At 44.0% G+C, this 25,710-nt stretch overlaps 3 protein-coding genes and 2 pseudogenes across 7 annotated transcripts in view; 2 read left to right on the forward strand and 3 right to left on the reverse strand.

Annotated features, from left to right (window-relative positions):
- The window catches only part of LOC144712808 (putative serine/threonine-protein kinase PBL17), a 2,134-nt gene extending 108 nt beyond the window's left edge, over window positions 1–2,026 (reverse strand). The window contains exons 1-6 of one of the 2 annotated variants that reach the window (XM_078587132.1): window positions 1,633–2,026; window positions 1,198–1,568; window positions 991–1,126; window positions 783–919; window positions 596–719; window positions 1–499 (exon numbers count right to left, since the gene is read on the reverse strand). The exon at window positions 1–499 is cut by the window's left edge and continues 108 nt beyond it. In XM_078587132.1, the coding sequence (XP_078443258.1) occupies window positions 105–499; window positions 596–719; window positions 783–919; window positions 991–1,126; window positions 1,198–1,568; window positions 1,633–1,699 (1,230 nt within the window). In that variant the 5' untranslated portion in view covers window positions 1,700–2,026 and the 3' untranslated portion in view covers window positions 1–104. Of the gene's footprint in view, window positions 500–595; window positions 720–782; window positions 923–990; window positions 1,127–1,197; window positions 1,569–1,632 lie in introns of both variants that reach the window. The other variant, XM_078587131.1, reaches the window with a different exon arrangement.
- Window positions 2,027–10,516: 8,490 nt separating this feature from the next.
- On the forward strand, window positions 10,517–13,488 carry LOC144713039 (elongation factor 1-alpha pseudogene; annotated as a pseudogene).
- LOC144712679 (chlorophyll a-b binding protein CP26, chloroplastic pseudogene) lies at window positions 11,609–12,795 on the forward strand (annotated as a pseudogene).
- Window positions 13,489–16,803: 3,315 nt separating the features above from the next.
- LOC144713145 (endonuclease V family protein) lies at window positions 16,804–21,119 on the reverse strand. Of its 4 annotated transcripts, XR_013583964.1 has the most exons (11): window positions 20,937–21,119; window positions 20,571–20,847; window positions 20,339–20,401; window positions 20,211–20,250; window positions 19,447–19,511; window positions 19,182–19,298; window positions 18,981–19,109; window positions 18,719–18,905; window positions 18,491–18,645; window positions 17,820–17,955; window positions 16,804–16,962 (listed from the first exon to the last, which is right to left on the reverse strand). XR_013583964.1 is itself a non-coding variant. In XM_078587649.1 (8 exons), the coding sequence occupies exons 1-8, from the start codon at window positions 20,972–20,974 to the stop codon at window positions 18,825–18,827; spliced, it is 810 nt and encodes a 269-aa protein (XP_078443775.1). In that variant the 5' UTR covers window positions 20,975–21,119; the 3' UTR covers window positions 18,173–18,824. The 4 variants fall into 4 exon arrangements, 1 of the variants encoding a protein (XP_078443775.1); XR_013583963.1 differs by having other exon boundaries at window positions 18,491–18,905; XR_013583965.1 differs by having other exon boundaries at window positions 17,820–17,958; window positions 18,491–18,905.
- Window positions 21,120–24,361: 3,242 nt separating this feature from the next.
- Window positions 24,362–25,287, reverse strand: LOC144712986 (Integrase-type DNA-binding superfamily protein). The gene has a single exon (XM_078587433.1). The coding sequence runs from the start codon at window positions 24,881–24,883 to the stop codon at window positions 24,428–24,430; it is 456 nt and encodes a 151-aa protein (XP_078443559.1). The 5' UTR covers window positions 24,884–25,287; the 3' UTR covers window positions 24,362–24,427.
- Window positions 25,288–25,710: the final 423 nt, after the last annotated feature.

Raw genomic sequence — 25,710 nt, forward strand, 5'->3', positions numbered from 1 at the left:
CTCTGAGCCGGCGGGGAAGTAGCGGGACAGCGTGAGAGGCAGAGCGTAACCCTTGCTCTTAGCGTGGATCGCTCAACCGTCATTCACCCATGGCGGCCGTCGCTCTATTCTCGGGCGCCAGATCGAGAGAAATTCTCGTACAAGGTTACCGAGGTCCACCCTCCGGCAAAAGCGGAGTTTTCCTCGCTTCCTACCATATGGTAGACTGATTCGAGGGCCTCTACCACTTGCACCATGCTTGGCCTGCTCTTTGGGTGCTGGGCGAGGCAGTCGTAAGCAAGCTTCGCCACGTTTTGGATGCTTGTAGTTGTGTATTGTCCCTCCAATCTTGGGTCCACGAGCTTCATCAACATCCTCCTGTACATGAGCCGTGGGCGAACCCACTCAGCAAGGCTCTGCTCTCTACTTGGCCGCCTCTTGTCCACCGCCCTCATCCCTGTTATAATCTCCAGTAGGACGACCCCGAAACCGTATACATCACTGCGCGAGGTGAGGCGCCCTGCAAGAAGAAGAATAAGAAGAAGAATATTAGAAGAACGTAAGAAATCGAGTGAGGAGCCATGCAATGCCACAGCAATCGGAGAGAAGTCCACACCGGTCATAACGTATTCTGGGGCCGCGTATCCGTGAGTGCCTACGACTCTTGTGGAGACGTGTGTATCATCGCCGACTGGCCCTTCCTTGGCCAACCCGAAGTCGGAGAGCTTGGCGTTGAAATCCTGTGCAACATTTTTGAATCAATGGCGGAATCAACGGGGAAAGAAGACGGAGGAGCAACGGACCGCGTCGAGCAAAATGTTTGCAGACTTGAAGTCGCGGTAGATGAGGGGCCGCTCGGCGCCGTGGAGGAAGGCGAGTCCTTTAGCCGCCCCCAGTGCGATCCGCAGACGGGTCGGCCACGTCATCGTGAGAGACACACCTGCTGCGATTCATCACATCGTCAGGCCGCTCTGATACAATGGCAAATGAAGCAGTTGATGAAATTCATACGCTTGAAGAGGTGTTTTTCCAGGCTCCCGCAGACCATGAGCTCGTAGACTAAAAGTCGGTGGTCGTCATCGCAGCAGTACCCTATGAGCTTGACCAGATTCGGGTGGCAGAGCTGACCTAGATGATTCACTTCGGCCTGCCAAACGGGATGCTTCTTCTTATTCACTTATGAGAAGAAGAAGAAGAAGAAGAAGAGTTGGCACTTACCAGCCATTCTCTATCTCCTTGTGAGCCGCCTTTATTGAGCTCCTTGACGGCGACCTGGATCGCCGGGAAACCTGGCCTGATGCTGTCGTCGATCACCCCCTTGTACACAACGCCGAACCCCCCGGCGCCCAGGACCTTATCGGCTCTGAAGTTCTTGGTCACGGCGGCCATCTCGCTGTAGGTGAAGTTGCAGAGGTCATCGTTTATTGGATTCCGCTTGAATTCTTCCACAGTCATGGACTTGGATCGCCGCCGGGTGGGGCTTCTGCACTCGGAAGAGGTTCTCTGCTCTGCCTTGGCCTCGGGCGGCGCACAACGAGGATTGGCCAGGCCTGACTCACGAATATCATCGCGCTTGGACCTAGAAGACGCTGAAAAAATTGTGGACATATCAGAACCATTAATTGGAAAAGGTGTATTCCTTGAAGATCATACTGGTATTGTGCTTGTCTCCCTGGTTGCTTAACTCCACAGTGACCTCCGAGCTGGAGCAGTTTCCCATTCCCTGCGGACGACGAGATTCTGCTCTGCTGCTCCTCTCAAGGAGGCTGAGATAGCCGGCGGATGAGACTTGCCTCAAGCCAAAAGAGGACGATCTGGAATTCTATTGGCTGAGTTCATATTCGATATACACCATTCTCTCTTTGTTATCTGGTATCTCCTCTCCAATCTCCAACCACTTTCAATTATGGAAAATGACGCTTCTTTCTCTCGTTCTCTTTCTCTATCTCTGTAAAAGGTCTGCCAAGACGATGTCGTTCGGATAGTGCCTGAGAAATCCTCCCAAATAATAGGAGAGAACAACACCCATCAAAGCCACCCGTGGAATAATGCGCCATCTAAAACCGCGGAATCCGCTGATATTCGGGACCTTTAGAGAAAGACAACCTGAATTACTATTCTGGATCTCTCTCTCTCTCTCTCTCTCTCTCTCTGTCAATTCATCAATTCATCTCTCTTTGAACTCTCGTTTGACGAAGCCTCTAATGACGCGGTTGGAAAAAAAATTCAAGTCTTGGTAGTGGGGATGAACATTGACTTGTCGCGCTTTCACACCTCTGCTTTACCCATCTTCCACCTTGCCGCTTCCGCGTAGCCGAAAGGAGTCGCAGGCCAATCTTCAGACCACCTACCTCGTCAATATTGGCTTGTCCTTGGCCGGAAACTTTCCATGTTTCAATATCGCTGATAGGTCCTGGTAACTTCCATAGATTGGCAAGAGAGAGAGTACAGTTTGTCTTTTTCCATGTCGATAGTAAAATTGGGTTGCGGCATTCTCAAATTTCCATTCCTCAAAAGAATCACAACTTCAAGTGGTGGTGTTTGCACGACGAACGACCCCACGTTTGTGGATGATCGATGATGCCGTTGGAGTAGCAGCCCCCGCCACCCTCTTTTCCCCCACGCTTCCTTCTTTCTTCTTCCCCTCTATCGATCTATAAAGTCCCAAAACTTTCATTGTTTTAGACGGCGAATTTGATATCAAGAAAAGTCTCCGAGAAATATCGCCCGTCGGTTTCTCCTCAGCCGCCGCCGCTGTCGCCGCCGCCGCCGCTGAGGGGAAGCCCTCCTACTACCGTCTCCCTTCAGTCAATCAGCCACGGATCCTTCGATAATTCTCTTTTTCCCTTTCTCTTTCTCTTCCTACGCCATTCCCTCTCTCAATCTTCTCCCTCTATTGTTCGCTCTCTCCCTATCACGTTTTCCCTCTCTTTTCTCTCTCGTGTTCTAAATCACTTGCTATCGGGATCTCTCCGTCGCTCTCTATTGGACGCGTTCTATCCATCTTGGTCCCGCTATTTCTCATTCGCCCTCTCTCTTCCCGTTCTCTCTCGATCGTCTCTCTTTCCCCGTTCTCTCTCTGAATCCCCTCCCTTTCTAGATCTCCCTCTTTTCTATCGCTATTTCTCTCGTGCTTTCTCTCTCTCATTAACTCGTCTACCTCTCTCTCTCGTGCTACCCCTGTCTCTATCACACTCTGTTTGGCGTTCTCCATATTTCTCTATCGCTCGCCGCTTTTCCGGTACGTTCCCTTCTTCAATCGCACGCTCTCTCTCTTTACCGTTGTCTCTCTTCCTTCGTACGATACTCTGTCGTTCGCTTTCTCTCTTCTCTATTTCTCTATCTCTACCGCGCTCTCTCTTAATCGCCCTCTCTCCTTTCTCTATCGCGCTGTCTCTTTCCCTCTCTCCAACGTTTTTTCTCTCTATCGGACTCTCTCTCTCCGGTTCTTTCTCTCAAACATTTCTCTTTCTAGACTTCGTCAGATCCATCTCTCCCTCGCTCTGTCGTGCTCCATCTCTGTCCTGATCTGTCTATCGCGCATCCTCACTCTCCGTCGCCTGCCCCCCTCTCTTCTGTCGCCTAAATCCTTCTCTCAATCTCTTCGCCCTATCATTCACGCTCTCTCTTTCTCTATTTTCTCCTCGTTCCATTTTCTCTCGTTCGCACTCCCTTTCTCCTGTTATCTCCCTCACCCAAGCTCCGTCTCTTTCCCTATCGCATGTAGGGAAGAAAACGAGATATAGACGCGGTCTGACAGAAGTTCGGTCAGACCAGACCGAACCGGACCGTCGGTCAGCCTTTTTAGGGCTGACCGAACCTTCCTGTCCGGGTCCGGTTCGCACATCGAACCGGACCGATGACCGTTTCTCTCTCTCTCTCATCTACTCCCTCTCCCTCTGTTCTTTCTCCCTCTCTCTCTTTCGACGTCTCTCCCGCTCTCCCACACGTTCTCTCTCTCCCGCTCGTTCTCTCTCTGCCTGCGCGTTCTCTCTCCCTTTATCTCTCTCTCTCGTTCTCACGTTCTCTCGTTGTCTCTCCCGCTCGTTCTCTCTCATTCTCTCCCGTTCGTTCTCTCTCCCTCTGTTCCGGTCTCACTCTCCCTCTCGTTCGCTCGCCTTCCCTCCCTCCCTTTCGCCCTCTGTCCCGTTCTCACTCTCTCCCTCTCGTTTTCTTTCCCTCTATCCGTCTCCCTATCTCATTCTCTCCCTCTCTTTCTCTCGCCCTCTTTCCCGCTCTTCCTCTCTCTCTCTCCCTCCCTCTTGTTAAGGAAGAAGAAGACAAAGACGAAGAAGAGTGAACAACTCGGCAACCACGTCACCGACCAATAGGAATTTTAATTAAGATTAGTTTAGTAAGAATCTAACACATATTCTATACTCGTTAAGAGAAATAGACGGATAGGATTAAATATAAGTTCAAACATAGAAGGGTAGGATTCAATCTAGACAGGATCAAGTATTAGATGGACAGGATTCAATCTAGACAGGATCAAACATTGGACGGACAGGATTCATCAAAACTGTTAACAAGTTAACGGTTAAGATAGAATCCGCTCCAGCCGTTATAACAATTATAACGGCTAGGATTAAATCTGTTCTAGCCGTTATAACTATTATATCGGCGAGGATTAAAACATCTATTATATGGTATTATAAATATCAACCAACGTTTGACAAATGATGCGTGGATTTCAAATGATCTAATACAACATCCTTCACTCTCATCTCTCCTTTTTCTCTCTCTCTCTACTCCCTCTTCTCTCTATCTCTACTCTCGATCTTGAGCAACCAGAAGATCCAGGAATCTTCACATGGTATCAGAGCGCCAGGAGTAAATCCGGCATGGCAGAAGATAAGCTCACTACGGCCACCACAGCTGTCGCAACTATTCCGCCCAACTCAAGCTTCGTTGGAGGAGTTGCCACTGTTATTCTGCCAGGAAATGCGGTGTCCATAAAGCTTCAAGCGGACAACTATTAAATTTGGAGAAACGTGATCCTCCCACTATTGAACGGGTACGGTTTAACCAGTTTCATTCATGGTTTACCACCTCCAGCTTTTATTTCAGATCAAAATGGGAATACACTGGAAAACTCTGAGTTCAAGAATTGGTGGAGATGCGATCAACAAGTCTTGGGGTTTTTGCAATCAACCATCTCCGAAACAATCCCACCGCACGCTGTGAAAGCAAAATCGGCGAAGGAAGTATGGGAAACACTGGAAAGCACTTTCGCCGGAAGAAGCCAGTCAAGAATTGTGGAGCAAAATTGAAAATTCCACACCATTACGAAAGGAGCAATGACTATAGAAGAATATGTTCAACATTTCAGAGGTATTTCTGAATCTCTGGAACTTGCAGGGTATCCGGTAGATGAGCCAAACAGAATTTACATATTCTTGAACGGATTACCTCCTGAATATGCTCATTTTGTGGTGAGCATAAATGCCAATCTTGATAGAATGGGATTTGAGCAAATAGTTACAAATCTTTTAGCCCATGATGCCTATCTTTTACGTCATCAGAAGGAAAATTCAAGTGAATTTCCTTTGATGGCCAACGCTGTTCAAAAACAGTCTTCTCAATCTGAAGGGTCAAGTTCAAAAAGAGGCAACTACCAAAGAAACTACTATCAAAATCGTGGCCCATATTGAGGCAGAGGTAGAAATCAACGATTTCAACCGCGATGCCAAATTTGCTCATAATATGGACATCGAGCAAGAGACTGTCATGATTTGGTCCAATTCTCAAACTTCAAGGTTCACAATGCTCAAAATAGCAATCAGAATTTCAACAGGTCACAAGCTTACTCTGCTGAGAATGGTGGATGGTCCTGACAGTGGAGCCACCCACCATGTCACAGCTGATCAAAATGTCATGATGCAAGCTCAGACGTACCAAGGAAATGATCATCTTCACATTGGTAATGGAGAAGGTTTGAACATTTTAGCAATTGGTTCTTCAAAAATTACTCCTTCTGACAAAACTCTGTTTTTAAATCATGTTTTGCATGTTCCAGAAATTACTAAAAATCTTTTATCAATACAGAAACTAACTACTGACAATAATGTTTTTGTTGAGTTTCATTCTTCTTATTGTGTTGTGAAGGACAAAACAACCAACAAAATTCTTCTCAGAGGAACAACTAAGAATGGGCTCTACTTTTTGGATAAGCCGCCAACAAAATCTGCCAACATGGGAGAAAAAACTTCGTTTAAAAATTGGCATTCAAGATTAGGACATCCCCAGTTCAAAGTGTTAAAAACAATTGTTCATAAATTTGGACTTCCCTTTTTCCATCACAAACAAAAACTCATATGTGATTCTTGCAATGCTTCAAAATCTCATAGACTTCCTTTTATTGCCACTAATCACTTTTCTAACCATGTATTGGAAGTTATTCATTCAGATCTTTGGGGGCCAGCACCAGTCAAGTCTCACTCAGGTTATTTGTATTATGTTATTTTTGTAGATGATTTCAGTAAATATTCATGGCTTTACCCACTTAAACGAAAAAGTGATCTTTTTGATATTTTTATACAATTTCAGAAACAAATTGAAAAACAGTTTTCTTCTAAAATTAAATACTTACAATCTGATTGGGGTGGAGAGTATCAAGCTCTTAACCCATACTTAAAATCAGAAGGTATTGTTCATAGGGTGTCATGTCCTCATACCCCAGAACAAAACGGAACAGCAGAAAGGAAACATCGACATATAGTCGAAACTGCACTAGCCTTACTACATCATGCTAAAATGCCAAATTGGTTTTGGGATGAAGCAGTAGTAACAGCAGTTTTTCTTATAAACAGATTAGTAACATCAGTATTAAACAAAAAATCTCCATATGAAATTATTTTTAGTAAGAAACCAGATTATTCTATACTTAAAACATTTGGATGTCTTTGTTATCCTTTTCTAAAGCATTATGCAAATAACAAATTAGATCCCAAGTCAGAGAAATGCGTCTTCTGGGGATACAGCGCGCAACATCTGGGGTATAGGTGTCTGTCGCTTCTTACAGGTAAATTTTTTATTTCCAGACATGTTATATTTTTTGAAGAAATGTTTCCTTTTAATTCATGTTCAAATATATTAAACAACCAAGGGATGCTCGGATCATTTCATGATTCAAAAGAAAATAGATGTAATGAAGTTCCATATACTATTGAATTTTCAAGCTCTGAACCATGTGAAGATTCCTGGATCTTCTGGTCGCTCAAGATCGAGAGTAGAGATAGAGAGAAGAGGGAATAGAGAGAGAGAGAAAAAGGAGAGATGAGAGTGAAGGATGTTCTATTAGATCATTTGAAATCTCTCTACTCCCTCTTCTCTCTATCTCTACTCTCGATCTTGAGCGACCAGAAGATCCAGGAATCTTCACACCTCTCCCTCTCTCTCTCCCTCTTTCTTCTGGTCATACTCTCTCTCTCGTTCGCTCTCCATTCCTTGATCCCTCTTTCCATTGCTCCCGTTCTCATTCTCTTCCACTCATTTTGTTTCCCTCTATCCTTCTCTCTATCTCGTTCTCTCCCCCTATCTCTCACCTTCTCTCCCGATCTCCCTCTCCTCCTCTCTGTCTCGTTCTCCCCCTCTCTGTCTCACCCTCTCTCCCGCTCTCCCTCTCTCTCACCCTCTCTCCCGATCTCCTTCTCCACCTCTCTCTATCTCATTCTCTCCCTTCTTCTCTCACCCTCTCTCCCGCTATCCCCCTCCTCTCTCTCTCACTCTCTCACCCCGCTCTCCCTCTCTCTCAACCTCTCTCCAGATCTCCCTCTCCAGCTCTCTCTGTTAAGTTTTCTTGGACGTTGCACAAGAAACGGAAGACAGAAGAGAGAAGAAAGAAAAGGGAAGAAGAGAAGGCTCAGACAAATGACTTAGGAAAAAATTGTTGTATTTCCCGCAAAGTGATTATTAACATTGATGTGTATTTATATTACATATATTTACTAAAAATAGTAAATCGTGTAACGGCTATATCCGTTGTAACAAACTCCAACGTAAATCTGAATTTGAATTATGGTTTGATCCTGTCCGTTATAACGGCATGGGTGCACCGATCACAGCCGTTTGATCGGTGCGGTGATTTCTTTGAATGTGAGATCTAATCCTGGCCGTTATAACTCTCTATGGTTTAATCCTAACTGTCTATATTTGATCCTATTCTAGATTTAATCCTGTACTATCTTTGAACTTATATTTCATCCTATTTTCTATTCTCTAACGAGTATATAGTATATAATTCCATTTTACTATCTAATCTTCATTAGTACCTATCAGTGCCGAGTTGACTTCTTGGTGCATCGAGCTGACTCCATAGCTTTGACTTGGCGGCCTGCGGAGCGAGTAAAACCCCTCCTCTTCACACGCTCTATCTCGTTCTCTCCCTTTCTCTCTCACCCTCTTTCCCGCTATCCTCCTCTCTCTCTCACTCTCTCGGCCCGCTCTCCCTCTCTCTCAAGGCCATCTCTCTCTCGCCCTCTTTTCCTCTCTCACTCTCTCTCTCGTCCTCTTTTCCTCTCTCACTCTCTCTCTCACCCTCTCACCTGCTCCCCCTCTCCTCCCCTCTCTCGCCCTCTCTCCCTCTCTCCCCTTCTCTCTTAAACTCTCTCCTGCTCTCCCTCTCCTCCTCTCTCCCTCTCTCTCAAGCCCTCTCATTCTCTCTCCCGCTCACCCCCTCTCTCTCCCTCTCTCTGTCACCCTCTCTCCTGCTCTCTCCCTCTCTCATTCTCTCTCACACACTCTCTCCCTCTTGCAATCTCTCTCTATTGAACTCCCCCCCTCTCACCTGCTCCTTCTCCCTCTCTCCCCCTCACTTCCCTCTCAAGCTCTCCCCTCTCGTTCCCCCTCTCTCCATCTCTTACTCTCTTCCTCTTTCTCTCTTGTACTCTCCTTCTTACCTGCTCCCTCTCTCTCTCTCCCCCTCTCTCTCTCTCTCCCCCTATGTTATTTCTCTGCCTTTACACTATCTCAGTGTCACTCTCTCCCTTTCTCACTCTCACACTCTTTCACTATCTCCCTCTCACTCTCTCATTATTTAACACTGCTTCAGCACCAGAGGTGACTTTAGATGCAGCAAGAAGACCAAGTCAACTTAGCATTGACTAGTCAACATGACCGACTTAAGACCAGACTGGACCGAGCCCAGACTGAGACCGAGACCGCCGAACTTTAGGTCTAGGTTTAGGTTTTCGGTAAAACCGGACCGAGACCCGACTGTGTCCTTCCCTCATCGCATGCTTGTTCTTTCTCTCTAGAGCTGGAGGACGGATGACGGTTTTGTCATCCGTCATTTAAATTTTGTTATCAGTCTTCGTCTGTAGTGATAAACGGATGACTGAACGGTCTTATTTCCGTCATTCGTCATTAGTCATCCGTCATTTGTGACGAATGATGAAAATTATGGACGAATGACGGAAATGACGAATGACTTATATCGGATGACAAAATTTTTAATGTATTCAGTAGAAAACATAAAAATGTGATGAATGACAAGAAGGAGAGGAAGCCCACGGTGTCGGTGAGGAGCATGATGGCGGTGGGCATGAGCAGCGAGTAGCCGAGGTAGAGGGTGGAATTTTGCAAAATCGAGGAGATTTGTTGATTTTAAGTCGGGAAAACCCTGATCTGTTGTGTTGTGTTGTAGATTGCCTTTGCATGTTGTTGATTTGGAGCTCGCGATTGTCTTTTTCAGCAAAAAAAATCGCTTGTCTTTGTTGGAGATTGTATTTATGGTTCTAGTTGGTGCTTTCATGTTGCGCATGATGTCATGATTTCTTACAGTAAATGACGATTGGATCTTGGCGAGAGTGGGCTGGTGGTTTACTATGATTCGCAAAAATCTTCCCTTTGTGTTTACCATGATTTTATTTCTTAAACGAACTTGTGTTCTTGCCCATTCTTCAGATTGCATCATCCTTTCTTTCTTCAACCTTTTCTTTTTGTAAACCCCATTGGAATTTCAGGCATCCTCTTTTGTTTCAGTCTTGTTCTTTAAATGTAAGTAGAAAAGTTTTTGAACTATTGCCTCACTTTCTGAAAGTGTTGATGCTTTAAATCCAGTTTTCTTCTGTTCTTGTGGCATCAAAACCCAGAATTAGCATTTGAATCAAAACCTATAATTAGCATTTTCTTATGTTCTCTATAAACAGCATCTCGAACGAAAGAGAGACAGGACTCAGGGCCGGCGGATGATGCTCTGGGAAGAAAATGCACCTCTCTTGCTAGCACCACAACGGATGTGGCGTTCAACACTGTGAGATCCGCAGGCTGAGAGACAGAGAGAGGGAGAGATGCGACAACCGCAGAGAGGGGGAGAGATGCTTCGAGGGGAAGAGAAGGGACAGACACAGAGAGGGAGAGGGGCCAGAGGGAGAGGGCGACGGAGAGATGGAGAGAGGGAGAGAGTGTCCGGTTGGAGAGGGGGAAAGGCGACAGCGGCGAAGGGGAAGAGAGAACTGAGAGTAGCGACAGACAGGGGGGGAAGGGAGGGAGGGAGGGAGGGAGGGAGGGAGGGAGGGAGGGAGGGAGAGAGAGAGAGAGAGAGAGAGAGAGAGAGAGAGAGTTCAAGGATGTTAGTTTTTCATAACCGGGAGGTCCGTTCCGTTCCGTTTACTTCACTAGACGAATGACGGAATGGGCGAGTGATGAAATCCTACAGAGGACGAAACAGTGACGAATGCCAAAAATGATGAAATTTTTTCCCTGGACGGATATCAAAATGGAATTCCATTCTGATACATTCCGTCTGTTCGAATTCATCGTTCATTTTCGTCCTCCAGCTCTATTCCCCTCTTTCTTAAACACGTTTCCCCTCTCTCTCTCCCGTTATTTCTCTCTCATTAACGCCTTCTTTCTTCCTCTCTCGGTAGCTCTATTTTTCTCCCTCTGACCCTCCCTCTCTTTCTCTCATTTTTAAACATCTCTCTCTGTGGCTAGTCTCTCCGTGGCCTACCCACCCCATTCAGTGAATCAGTCAGTGGTCAACTTAACAACAAGTCAACAATCAACTCAAGGAGATTCAGCGGTCATCCAAAATCTCCATCAACGCACGGGCGCCTACAACCCGTCGACACTTGACTGTTTACCCGCGTCCACAAGGCCGTCCTGCATCATTAAGTGTGTTGGAGGAAGAGAGATGGGATGGAACTCATTTTGGCAGCAAATCAGCAGTTGACAGAGATAGGGATTGTCCAACTGATATCCGTCGGATATCCGATATCAGACAACTGATATCTGATATCCATAAAAAAACATTTCTCTCTCTGGCTAGTCTCTCCGTGGTCTACCCACCCTGTTCAGTGAATCAGTCAACCATCAACACAATGACAAGTCAACAATCAACTCAAGGAGATTCAACAGTCATCCAAAATATCCATTTACGGATGCCCGCAACCCGTCGACACTAGACTGTTGACCCGCATCCACAAGGCCGTCCTGCATCATCAAGTGTGTTGGACGAAGAGAGATGGAATGGAACCCATCTTGGCAGCAGATCAGTAGTTTCCAGAGTTAGGGATTGTCCAACCGATATCCATCCGATATCTGATATCTGGAAAAAAACCGGGACAATGTCTGATGTCGGATATCAGATATCGGATATCAGTCGGTATTTGTCCTTTAGGTCTAGATGGATATCGAAGACGGATATCAGAGGGGTAAGGAAAAACAGGTATTAGATACCGGATATCGGATTTCGATATCCAGGTATCGGAACTGATGACCGGATATCGATATCCGGTATCGATAGAAAAAATTGATATTTATCATCACATCGCGTGAGAGGAAATGGCTTCCCTTGGCATATCCGAGATGCTGGGTTTGCCTCTCAAGTTCACCGTCGCCTCTCGCCCAAGCTCAGCTAGCGCCTCCACCCCACCAAGATCGTCTCCCTCTTCTTCAAGAAGAAGGCAGCTCCCGCCAAGACCAAGGGCCCCCCGCCGCCTGCCAACGATGAGCTCGCCAAGTGGTACGGCCTTGACCGTTGGATCTTCCTCGCCGACGGCCTCCTAGACAGATCCAAGGTCCCTGCTTACCTCAACGGCGAAGTCCCCGGCGACTATGGGTATTGTTGAGGAAGGAGTCTCAAACTCGGCCATCTCCAGCTAGGATCTAACCAAGATTAGATAGTTAAAATAACGTATATGATATACTCGTTAGAGGCCTAGATGTTTAGGATAAAACATAAGTTCAAACATAGATTAGGATTAAATTTAGATGGATAGGATTAAATAGTAGATAGGATTATAACGACTAGGATTGAAATGGGTCTATGGCACCGACCAACGGTTGTGATCGGTGCACCCATTTAGTTATAACGGACAGGATGCAATCTGGTTTAAACGTTATAAAAGGGGACACACAGCACCGATCAACGACTGTGATCGGTGCACCCAACTCGTTATGACGGCTCAGATTAGATCGGCATTTCAAATGAAATATATCCGTTGTAATCTGTTACAACGGATATATCTTCAATAACGGAATCTTGCTATCTTTATATGATTATACATACTATAAAAACCTGCCTAATGTAACTGTTAAGACTTGAGGGATATACTACGATCTTCCACTACTTCTTGTGTCATCCATCTTCTTATCTCTCTTGCTCTCTTCTCCTCGTTCTTCTTCTACTTCTCCCTATCTCAATTCTTTGCAAGATTCGAAATCTTCAACAGGTATGACCCGTTTGGCCTTAGCAAGAAACCCGAGGACTTCGCCAAGTACAAGACTTATAAGCTGATCCACGTGAGGTGGGCGATGCTGGGCACAACCGGGTCCATCATCCCTGCAAATCTTTCCTCTGCCCCTGCCTAGGCATTCATATTTCGTTCAGTTCTCCTTCGTAAGGGCTTCCTTTGTTCGCTACCTCTAGTTCCCAGTAACAAGCTACCATGGGTAAAGAGAAGTTTCACATCAACATCGTGGTCATCGGCCATGTCAACTCCGGGAAGTCAGCGACGGCCGGCCACCTGATCTACAAGCATGGTGGGATCGACAATCGTGTAATCGAGAGGTTCGAGGAGGCGGCGGCCGAGATGAACAACAGGTCCTTCAAGTACGCGTGGGTGCTGGACAAGCTCAAGGCGGAACGCAAACGTGGTATCACCATCGACATTGCCTTGTGGAAATTTGAGATGACCAAGTACTACTGCACCATCATTGACGCTCTCGGTCATCGCGATTTCATCAAGAACATGATCACCGGAACGTCCCAGGCCGACTGTGCCGTCCTCATCATCGACTCCACCACCGGAGGTTTCGAGGCTGGTATCTCCAAGGACGGTCAGACCCGTGAGCACGCAAGACAATAGGTGATATGTTGACTAGAATTTGGATCTCTTCGAGCAAGGATTGAATCCCATGACTTCGGACACTACATTAGCCCAATGATTTGTGGTCAGCCTCTCTACTGGATCTTGCTACTGCTGGATTGCTTTTTTGACTCCAAGATAAACAATATTGCCTAAAAATTGTAATTTTGTGTTAACAGGTGAATTTAAGACATGATATTGCAATTTTCTTCCTTTTGATGAATCTTGTCTGTGCTCTATTGTCATCATTATGACATCCCAATCATATTTTGAACTGAACGGAGCCATGGGATGAAAGGAGAAGAAAGGGAAGAGCCCTAAACAATTCTGACCTGGGTGAATTTTTTAAGGGCCTTCTTCTATTTATATTAAGTTGATATTTTCTTAAAACCCACAAAACTTATTATATCTCCCTTCATCCTAAGCAATATTTGTGTGTGACCCTAATGGCCCAATAACCTTTATTAAAATTATAATTTAATAATTTTATGATCATTTACATTAATTAATGGCATATCATTTTTACTCAATAGATAAGTTTAATCTCTAGCCCATGTGGGTGCCAAGCTGCACCTTGTGCTAAAAAAGATAAAAGGTGTGTGTATCAACTCATTCATTTAACATGTCTCTCATTGGTTATCTTTTGTGTGTGCTCCCTCATTCACTTGACTTTCCCATAATGACTTAGGGTATATAAACTGTCAAACCCTAATCGATCATTTGAGTTAGTATTGACGCGTTTGGAAATCATCGACAAAACTCTTCCCCGATATTCCACTTCACCACATCTTCCTTGATATGTCGCCTCTTATCTGGGGGGTGGGCAATCCCATATTGACCACTCAATCATTTTTGTGAACTTCTTCATGGGCTGTAACAAGATTTTTTAGTATTCCATGATTATGAACTCGTAGTACAACCTTACGTCCACAAGACATCTTTAATGTCTCAAGTCTAAGAATCAAATACACAACCGTAAGGTGAATCAACCTGATTGACAGTTTGATATAATACTAATTAGGGATTCGTACAGATCAATTTAATAAATATTTCTCTAAAGAGCTTCCACTATCTATCATTGGCGTCTCCACACCAATGGCTATGGAGCTGACTATATTCATCATATGAGTGAGACTTTACAGTATTATTCCATTTAAGATACTGTGATTTTCTTCTCGAGTATTATTTGAATAAGAATATTTAGAGAACATGCTTAAAGAATAGTGATATACGTATTATGATCTCATCATATTTTCAAAGTTAGATCATGTATTCATGGACTTCAGTATAAGCATCACACATGCACTATAATGAGTTGTAATGTATTAATGAATAATTAATGAGATGTAGAATATATGATTGGGTTCGTTGGCCACATAAAGACTATACCACGATAAATGCACACCTGCCTTATAGTCATCAATAAACATCAAATGTCTTTCACGATAAATGCACACCTATCGATATTATGAAAGTGAGGACGTATTTCATGAATTTTAATTTTTTATATTTTTACTTAAATGATTCTATGTGTATTTTATCAAGTTTAAAAAAATTAATTGATTTTGCACTCAAATAATATACTGATTTTATGGAATTTTGTTTTTTTACGGTAATTATTGGCATCATTGTCATAAATATATAATTTTATAATTTCAAATATTTTCAAATATTTTTATGAATTAAAATATACTTTTTGGAATTATTTAAGGGACATCAAACATTTGACACTATCATGAAGTTGAGAATGATTCAAGTTAAACTGTGATATGTAATGATCTAGAAGGAATGTTTGGATGAAATTTTGAGTTTTGCTTCACGTCTCTCGCCGTTTATTGTTGATTGAAATACATTTAATGAATTTGTTGAATTTTCATTCTCCTAGAAGTACGTGCTATGTTGACAATCTGCCATATAAATAAGAGGAGAGAGATAATTGGATGGCTAAGAGTTCTTCGAATTCAAATGATGATATTTAATGATCCAGGAGTTTTGGGCTGAAAGTTTGAGGGTTGTTTCATCTATCCGCTATCTTTTATATATCAATAGAACCCCCTGTTTAGTATGAAAGCACCCTCGGATTAGTAGAGTTATTTGCTCATTCAAAATCTTATTTCTGTTAGCTCTTGGACTCAAAGAGTGAATGAGTGACATTCAGATCAAGGCACATGAAGAAAAGCTCCACTCATCTCGTTGGAAATGTGACAATGATGCTAGTGTGATCTTCATCTCCTTCGGACTTACTTCTTCATCTTTTTTCGTAGGTTATCATCGCCAACTGTCTAGGTTTCCATTACTATACATGCCATTTCCAACTCTGCCACTCATAAGTGCGTATCCACCTGCATCTCCATCACCACCAATGATGGTAAACTCACCGTCACTAGCCCCTATTTCACCCCTCACTGGCGTGTATCCACAATCTCCATCACAATCAGTGATGGTATTTTGTTCATCAGATCCATCCTGCTCACACCATCAACATCAACATCACCTATCTCTCCCTAAGTGCCAGCTAAGGTTTTTAAATTAAGACTAATTTCTATGTTCAACTAAAATTTTCTATGAAGATTCAAATTTTATTTTATAATTTTAAAGATTAAATCAGGTGGACATGATCAATATTTTACGAATTTCCTAACATTATTTTGATCAAACTTCCACTAACTTTATTTTATTATTTTTCATTAAAATAATGAAATAAATATTAAAAAATCAAAAATATAAACTAAATATATAAATCCCTTATTCAATACTTTCTCCTTGTGGATTAGACCCTTGCCCTATGCTCATGTTGACAATATATTATTGCAAAAACTAGAAGCCTTATTTTTAACCCTAATTTATGAACATTAGATTCTTGGTGTTGAATTTTTTTAGCATAAATAAGGTATATTGTATCATTACTATATCATTCTAATAAGGAGAATTCCAAGCCATTGTTGACACCTTGTACTTTTTTTAGTATCTTCTAGCGAAGACAATAACTTGAGCGGTGGGATACATTACATGAAAATAGTAGGATCACTTCAATAGCTAAAAGTCAAAAGATCAGATATAGAATTTGCTGTTAACAAATCTTGTAAAAAAAATGGATTCCTCAATGACCGGTAAACCTTGATGCATGTACTTCATTATTTGAAAGGAAGACGATCAGACGGATAAAAGGTCAATATGTGCCTTTTATTTTTATATTGGAAAAATCGTACCTTCTTAGACTTTAAAAATCTAACCTACAGTACCAAGAACAAGGATAGAAAGTGAAATTAATTCCTTAGTCAATGCTGCCTCTAAAGCCCTCTGGGTTCAATTTGACGCTCATTATCAATTTTCTGTCTTGTGATCATTTTGGGACCACTTGTTTAGCTCAAACAGGTGTTTCACTCAATGACAAAACACATCAAATTGAATTTCATTTTATCCAAGAGCAAGTTTCAGCTAAGAAAATACGTATCTGATTCAACACTAGTGTACGATAGCTTGCAGACGCACTAACAATGGGATTAATGAATGGTCAAATAATGGGATTCATGAAAAAATAGAATGAACAGGGAACTCCAGGCTCGTAGAACCTTCTAGTGATGTGGGTAGAAGGGAAGATCACAAGAATTCCAAGATGATCTTGGGTGTGAAATGGTACAATCCTCAACCCAATGCCCCCATGATTTATCTGAAATGTAAAATAGAAATCATCAAGAAATAAGAAGTCATCAAAGAGGGTAAAAGAGCCAATGAACCCTAGCATTATGAGTTATATTGTACGAAATAGAATCCTCAATGTTCTTATAGACCTTAGATCTAATTTTAGTATCATACTAGTGGAAAGGTGATGCCTTCGTCCCAATTTGTTTAGCTTTGATGATGGGGTTCAGATAGACCCAAGCGGGGAAAATCATCAACACTTAAACTGACATTTAGGGATGTTGTTTCACATCTGATTTTGTTATCCTTGAGGGAACGACAAAAAAAACATCCATAATCGTAGGCTGATCTTTCTTAAAATCTGCACGATATGTTATTAATATGGAGGGGGAAGATGTTATCCTCAGAGAAAATAACAAGAGACTATCCCTTAAGAGAGTTGGCCTTTCTGAAAATAGGAGTGGACATTTTCAGCTTATTTAATCTCAGCTTATTTTGCTAACGGGCGCAGATGGCAAGAGGCACGCAATGGCGGTGGCTTTGGGTGCAAAATTAACAATGCCAAATAATACGAAATTTTATTTGGAGACTGGCCATAAGATAGTGACCTTGAGTGTGGGTTGGAGCAGCAAAGTACGCGACATATCCAGGTTAACAGGGGTTTCATATGGGACACCAGTGCAACAAAGGTTTTCCCACGGTAAAATGAGAAAAAAATTATTAAAGTTCACAAAGTTTCACCTTACATGACACGTAGGGTTTTGCGGAACCATGAAGGAAAGGATTGAAACAGTTTTAGCAGTTGAAGGGCATTTCTCAGAAATAAAACTAATCTATATGGCGGTTCTTTATCAGATATGGGTGTTATAGGGGGTACTGCCTAACCTCACCCCCCATGGAAGAGGTGCTTTCTCATGTCAAATAATTGTTGTCATTCCACTCCTTCGGGTGTCCACAAGGGCGCCTTTTTATTCCTACAGCACAATTGGCAAGAGAGTGGGGTTGTTTCCACCAATTCACCCTGCTTGAAGTCCAACCAATCAGTGATTAATGTGGATATAAATCTGCTGAAGATTAGATTTATTGTAGACAGTAAAAGAATAACAAAAAAGTAAAGAGATTATGGTGTTATATCGGGTGCAGAATTCAGTGCAATCAAGCAATTCAGGAAATTCATGAGACAAGTATCAAAAAAATCGTAGCTCCTGTGAAGCATTTGCAAGATTCAGCTCGCGGAGTAAATGGAAATAGGATTTTGACCATGATGCTTGATATGATCCCAGAAAGGAATATATTTGGAGTAGTTACAATGGCCCAAAACACGTTCAATAGGATAATCTTTTCGATCCAAAATCCTTCCAGATTCATAGATGGGGAGGTTAAAGAGCCGAGAGAGAGAAGTTCCCAGGGAAAGAGGAGCGAGAATCACAGGGGATGATGAAGGATCACAAACAGAAAGGTGGCTACTCTTCAGGGAACGATGCCGAACCTGCGGAAAAAAAACGAAGAGGAGATACGAGTGCTAGAGAGAGGCAGTGATTGTTAAGGTTGCTTACATCTCAATTCCTGTCGAGCCCCACTTAAATTGCTGCATTTGCAGGATGGGCCTTTTGGTTGGGCCACTCATTCTTTGGGATTTTCTTTCACTCATAGATCTTACTCCGGGGCAAGTCAAAGTGTTGAATCTCTTACAGTAAACTTTTCAATTGATCTGCAATCAGACAGTAAATCTCCACTTTTCCAACAAGCGACACTTGACTTTGATTGCCACAATAAATGGTTACCATTGGGATGGTCAGTGCTTCTGCAAGTTGTAGGGGGAGGTCAGAGAGAGAAGGAGGCGCATAGAAAACGCTCTCCAGATGTTGCAGATATCATGCCAGAGGTGGATCACAGAGAAGTAATGTCAGATTCATATTCATGCAGACGCTGTAAGGTACTCCGGATGTGCTGTCGCGATCTTATATCTGCCTGAAATAAACAGATAACTCTATCATTTCAACAGGGAGAATCCTAATTAGAAGAAAGAAAAAATAGGGAAGCCACCTGGCGGATTGGCTCTGGTACTCGGTACATGCAGCACATATTAACTATGCTGATGCAAGAATCGAGGGACAGTCGATGGCCTACTGAGATGAATATGGGCTTTGAGGAACCAGTACTTGATCTCATTGCCTGTGAGAGAAACATTAAAATAAACCCCACTAGCGAGCCCTTGAGCATGAGATATGATTTAATATTTTTTACCGCTCCCAAGGTTCTTCCCGATTCTCCCACTAACGTAACCACACCTTTAGATAACTCATCAAGACCTTGGAGGAGCGCCCGCACACCAGACATTGTAATGCCATCAAAATGATGCAGCTAAAAAGTGGAATAGAACACCAATGTGTACATCAAGTAATGGAAATCAAATGAATATTAAACAATGATATTTGTAGAAGTAGTTTAAGATAGGTCTCTCATCTAAAGTGTTCACCAAAAAATTAAATTGAATACCAACTAGACTCACATTTTTTCCAATACCAATCGTTGGAAGATTTGCAAGAACCCCAAGATGACAAGCCAGGCCGAAACCTGCAAGGCAACCACAGTTTTTGCACATAAGAGAGAAGAGGTGAACATAGAACAACTCACATCCACGTACGTCAGGGAAATAAATAATCGGGGAGGAAGATGACGATATGTTAAAATTTTGAGTATAGTATCCTGAAGAGGTCGACTCCAAGAGTTTACTAAAGGATCCTGGACTTTTCCTACTAAGAATGTAATACGGTTACAATTAAAGTATGTAAGAAAAGGAGAGGGTGTAGCCAAATGAGGGGTGTTGACCAGTCAACAAACATCTGGAGACTTTGTATTCCCTTTTGTGCTGACGTGGCCACTAACTCCCAATCTTGACTGGGAGTGGGAGAAGGAATAAAGAACGCCTATAAATAAGAGGTGAGACCTCAAAGAAAGGAATCTTGTAGCCAAATTGATACAGGTCGTACCGACATGAGGTAGGGCAGCCAAGATCATCCTTCGATTTCTATTATTCAGTCTGTCCAGAATCTCCAACATTTATGCGCACAACTAAGTTTCTTCTTTCAATATCTCTCCCAACACTCAAATGAGGAATCATACTTTCTGAAACAAGCCAAAATCGATATGCCAGTGGCATACCAACCAGAGACAATAACACGTAACTGTTATAAAAAAGGAATTTGCGTGCATAAACAATTGATGATTCATACAAATGAGAGAAAAGGGGCGTGACTTGCTCAAAAAACTCACCCTTAGGGTGCAGGACTCCGTTGCCATCAACCATCAGCACCTGAAGATACATAGATATAGCAGATCAGAGCGCTGACCAGAACTCAGAGATTAAGACATAGATTTCAAGGGCGGGTCCAACAGTTTACTTGAGGATAGAAGGAAGGGGATTCACGTTTCATCTTCTCCAGCAGCCGAAGAAGAACAGGAGCCTGGGGCAGCAATAACAGTCATCACCTTGGGAGAAATGATCAAAAGAGTCGTATATGATTTGAATCAAGAAAAACAAGAACATAGATGGACGTAGCAAAATTAATCTCATCCAAACAGTCTAATGTGATTACAGTCGAGATAAACAAGAACAGAAACAGGATGGTAAACCTCTCTAAAGGCGAGGAAGCCGGAGACGTATGGCACAGAGAGGCGGACGATTTCGTGGGTCTCGTAGATTACGGGAGGGCCACCGCCAGCTTCTCCACGGGGCAACCGCTGTAGAACGTCGACGACCACGAGCGCACCACAAGCGATTGAGGAATCGTCTTTGTCGCAGCTCACGTCTACCCCTCCGACGAAACGCAGAGGAAAGTCCCCATCAGCCCCCCACGTCCACGAGAAATCGTCCCCGACGATGACTCTCCTCTGAAGCAGATCCTGCTGCCTGCCAGGGACATTTGAAGAATCAACGCCAAAATCGTAGCACAAGGCAGATGAAGAAACCCTAATCCCCAACTCTAAAAACGGAATTACTTGATCCATTCTTCCACAATCGGGGGCGATTCTGCCATGGCAAGTCACTTCATCCAATAGTGAAATCAATCTTTTGGGTGGTGACCTCAATCGACGAAACACAATACAAATGAAACTCTAATCTTCATCCTATTCGTGTCGTTGTTATTGGTATCCAAACTCTAATTATGTTACTGTGAACATCTATATCGTTTTTGTTCAATATTCTGTCTACCCTTTCAAAAACTAATGTCCCTTATAATGTTTCTTATGTCTTGCTCATGGAGGCTGGTTCACAGCTATGAAAATAATGTAATTACTGAAAGGAAATGATGTGTGGAAATTAATTCCCCCATCTCAAGGCGGGTAAGTTTTAGACTGTTGCTGTCTAGTAAGATCCAAAGTCATGGCGAGGTAAAGTCTATCATTTGTAGGTGCACCTAATAGAAAAAAAATTCTCGAGTGGATTACGGGGAATACAAATTAACATTTTCATAAAATATTCATCTCTACTAGAGTCAATAGTTTTTAAGTAAAAATTTTAAGAATCTTAATTATCTTACTATCTATGAGCTCTCAGATATACCATATTACCTGATGATGCATCATTGGCTACTATTTAAATACGCGGGGATAACAGTGTATCGTTTGATATCATATATCAATTGATGATTTCTTGCTCGAGTGTTAACTCTGCGTATCAGGCCATGGCTAATGCAATTTAAAATCTTTTGCGATTGAATAATTTCCTTTTTCGTTTAGGGATTCGCCACCTCTATGCCCATGCAACTTATCTAATGGAATAACACTACATTCACATTGGGCCATACCATGTCTTTCTATAGAGGATCAAACAAATCAATGCCGATGGTCATATTTTAGATTAAAGGTTTTAATCTAAAATACTGAACACTGAGCACCCTTGATCTAGATTATAGGTTTGCTCGGAATTGGCGTGTGCCGGCCTCAGTGCTTGGGCAGAACACTGAGCACCCTTGATCTCTTGCAGCGGAAGCTCTTGAGATTGCTTAAGATCGCATAGTGGGGTTAGAGGAGATGGTGGTGCTAGGCACCGTCAGTGAATATGGTCGTTGCATTAATATCTTGAAGATGACATCATGGATACATGCGGGAAGACGAGGGGTGTTATAAGGAACGAGACGAGGCGCCTTGCGTCGAGGTAATGTCGTCGCACCGCCTCAAGGCCGCCACTCCGCGCGCGCGCGCCCGTTCTGCCGCTCAGCCGTGCGCCGGGCCAGGCGCCGCGCGCCCGCAGGCGTGGCGATCACACACGCCACCCGTGCCTTGACGATCACACATGCCACCAGCACCCATGTCTACACTCTAGCGCGCAGTCTGCGCGACGCCGCCGCATTCGACACCTCCGAGCTGGGCGTTGCGCGCCCAGCACTACCCGCAGGAGCGCTGCGCGCCCGCTGTGCCGTCTCGGCGCTCTCTGTGCGCCACTTGCCTTAGTCTCCTGGCGGGATGTCTCCCTACCGCGCGCCCCGCACACGCAATGCACGCGTTGCCCGTGCGGCCGCTGCGCGGCATCCCTCACAACTCCGCGCGCTGCACCCACGGCATGCCGCCTGGCCTGCGCGTCCCGCACCCGCGCGCAGCACTTCTCACTCCCGCGTGCAGCGCTCGGCGCTGGCGTCCGCGCGTGGCGCTTGGCTTTGGCGCGCGGCACTTGACGCGCGCGCACACGCTGATCAGCCCGCGCGCCCAGCACGCACAGACCGTACCTGATCCGTCCCGCCCGGGGCGTGGACGGCCACGTGCGCAGTCTGGCGTGAATCACCACCGACAGTGGCAATGGCCTAATAGATCAGGTATTTGGATATCACTATCCATTATGACTCAGTCCTTAGAATGTCGTGAGCCAAAAATGCGGACAAACCTTCCCAATAAGCAGGCAGGCCTCTGGGCAAGGAATGCCGCCTAGTTAGGGGCCTTTTTCGTTTAGGGATTCACCAACTCTATGCCCATGCAACTTATCTAATGGAATAACACTGCATTCACATTGGGCCATACCATGTCTTTCTATTGAGGATCAAACAAATCAATGCCGATGGTCATATTTTAGATTAAAGGTTATAGATACTTCCCTAATGTTATCGGTATCCCATTAATGTACAACCATGATGTTCTTTTCATATGGGCCTTGAGTGTCCTGTGGATTCAGTATTTAATTAATAAACATGTAGCTTATGATACGTATGGTCCACCTAGAGAGGGGTGTCATTATAATGATATGGTCATCGTATCATCATTTGGTTTTCAAGACATTTATTATAACATTCACAGAAAATATTGTCTTTCCCAGACTTCATTATGATAGGACATCAAATCACCTCTTACACTTTGATTTCATGTTAGGAATAGCTTTCAAATATTAAAAAATAGCTTCGCCCAGGTAGATAATAGACTTTTCATTGTTCTAGACCGCATTGTCAGTGACAAGGGCAAATATTTTATTCCCCAAATATGTTGTCGTTGGACTTCTTCTTTTCCAACTCCGAAAATACGGCCAAATCATGGGTTTTTTAGGTCTTAAGTGGGCTACATTTGTTGAGAATGCAAAATCAATTCACAATCCCTCCACCCCTTTGGATAATAGTATCCTCATCAGTTCTAGAGGTTTTAAAGGAATGTTTATTCAACTATGTTGAATTATGATCCATTAATTGAAAAAAAGCTAATGTTGAATGCTGCATTATGGGTCTATTTTATGAACGGTGGAGAGAGATAAGCAGTGGACGAGCAGATATTTAGTGTGATAAGTTTTACTTGGCCCCTTGAAGGATTAAATTTGATTTACATTGTCTTTCCTGTATACAGTGCGAATTCTAAAGGAAAGAGAACAGAGAAGAAGGGAGTATGAACGGTAGGATAACTTAGCCGATATCTCGAAGCAGAACACCTTTTCCAAGTACTAAGATCGATCCAGATGGAAAAAGAGATGCATGAAGTGAAGGTTGCGTCGTGAGAAAGAATGCGACAGTTTTTTCATTCGTAAGGCGTCTAACATGAATCCAAAAAGATTATCTATATTATCTACATACCGAAGCGCCAGATGGGAAGGCGCATGGGCCTTTCGAGTCTTCTTCTTTCATCAGTCGCTCATATTGCTTAAATTTTATCGTACCTTTATAGAGTAAGGGACAAACATGCAGCGTCTTTGTTCTTCCTCTACAAGAGAAGCTCATCGTCTCGAAGAAGTGCGCCTCGGAATAACCAAACAATAGCCTCTCGTTTTCCACGCGGCGAAGACGTTGATACCGTAGAATTAACGTAGATTACCTCCGGCTAAACAGTCTTTCCCCAAGAACAGCGAAACGTGTCCTCCAATCTAGCACCTTCGCTTCCTTTCTCGAGGCATGCAACTCTTCTAGCAGCGGCGGAGGCGGCGGCGGCGGCGGCGGCGGAGGAGGAGCTAGCGATGGTGTTTTTTTACAAGGGTTATCGCCCGAGGAGTTTAGAGGAAAGACGATAGGTTAGCGCTTAAGTCATAGGAGCAAGTCCCACGGGCGCGATGGGTCTCTCAGAAAGAAGTCATCCAGGCCGAACGAAGGCGAGCCGCAGTCAACGTCGGCGGCGGCGGGGTGTTCCTGAGGCGGCGGAGGGGGCGGCGGAGACGGCGGCAGGTGCAGGCGGGCCGCCGCCGGCGCCGCCGCGAAGTGCGCGGCGATGGCTTTGATATCGCTCTTGGACAGCGCCTGGCGCAGCTCTTCGGAGACGACCGGCCGCGCCTCGTCGGGGAAGTTGAAGCGGCCCCGCCCGCCGTGGAGGCAGTAGAGCGCCGCGTCGTAGGCGCGCGCCGCCTTCTCCGGCGTGTCGTAGGAGCCCAGCCATATCCTTGTGCGACTCCGCGGGATCCGAATCTCCGATACCCACTTCCCCCACCTCCTCATTCGGATCCCCTTGAACTCCCTCTTTTCCTCTCTCTCCGGAGAACCCGCCATGTCCTTACTCTTCCTCTTCTTCTTCTTCTTCCTCTTCTTCTTCCTCCTCTTCTTCTTCTTCCTCTTCTTCTTTCTCTTCTTCTTCTTCTTCTTCTTCTTCTTCTTCTTCTTCTTCTTCTTCTTCTTCTTCTTCTTCTTCTTCTTCTTTCTTTCTCTTCCTCTTGTTCTTCTTCTTCTTTCTCTTCCTCTTGTTCTTCTTCTTCTTTCTCTTCCTCTTGTTCTTCTTCTTCTTTCTCTTCCTCTTGTTCTTCTTCTTCCTCTTTCTCGTCCTCTTTCTCTTCCTCTTCTTCTTCTTCTTCCTCCTCTTTCTCGTCCTCTTTCTCTTCCTCTTCTTCTTCTTCTTCTTCCTCTTTCTCGTCCTCTTTCTCTTCCTCTTCTTCTTCTTCTTTCTCTTCCTCTTGTTCTTCTTCTTCTTCCTCTTTCTCTTCCTCTTCCTCTTGTTCTTCTTCTTCTTCCTCTTTCTCTTCCTCTTTCTCTTCTTCTTCCTCTTTCTCTTCTTCTTCCTCTTTCTCTTCCTCTTCTTCTTTCTCTTCCTCTTGTTCTTCTTCTTCTTTCTCTTCCTCTTGTTCTTCTTCCTCTTCCTCTGCCTCTTGTTCTTCTTCTTCTTCTGCCTCCTCTACTCCTTCGTCTTCCTCTTCCTCTCCTTCTTGGGCTTCTTCTTCTTCTTCTTAGAAGGCAGCAACCGTAGAGAAAAAGACGACAATCGCGTGAGCGAGCTTGGTTTGGGGCCGACGTGGCGCTCTCCAATGGAGGACAAGGAGACGGGTAGTCTCTCCGAGCACAAGTGTGGGCAGCAGAAGAAGCTCTGGGGAAAACGCGTTCGCCCT

This window comes from Wolffia australiana, chromosome 15, assembly GCF_029677425.1.
Source record: "Wolffia australiana isolate 7733 chromosome 15, ASM2967742v1".
In the NCBI taxonomy this organism is placed as follows: domain Eukaryota; kingdom Viridiplantae; phylum Streptophyta; class Magnoliopsida; order Alismatales; family Araceae; genus Wolffia; species Wolffia australiana.

What these genes read in the sequence shown, in the direction of transcription:
- LOC144713145 (XM_078587649.1), bottom strand. Translation starts at nt 20,974, where the DNA reads ATGGCAGAATCGCCCCCGATTGTGGAAGAATGGATCAA. An exon ending in CGGAGTCCTGCACCCTAAGG is followed by an intron (nt 19,512 to 20,210) that starts GTGAGTTTTTTG and finishes GTTGCCTTGCAG; the next exon opens with GTTTCGGCCTGGCTTGTCAT. An exon ending in CGATTGGTATTGGAAAAAAT is followed by an intron (nt 19,299 to 19,446) that starts GTGAGTCTAGTT and finishes TCCACTTTTTAG; the next exon opens with CTGCATCATTTTGATGGCAT.
- LOC144712986 (XM_078587433.1), bottom strand. Translation starts at nt 24,883, where the DNA reads ATGGCGGGTTCTCCGGAGAGAGAGGAAAAGAGGGAGTTCAAGGGGATC.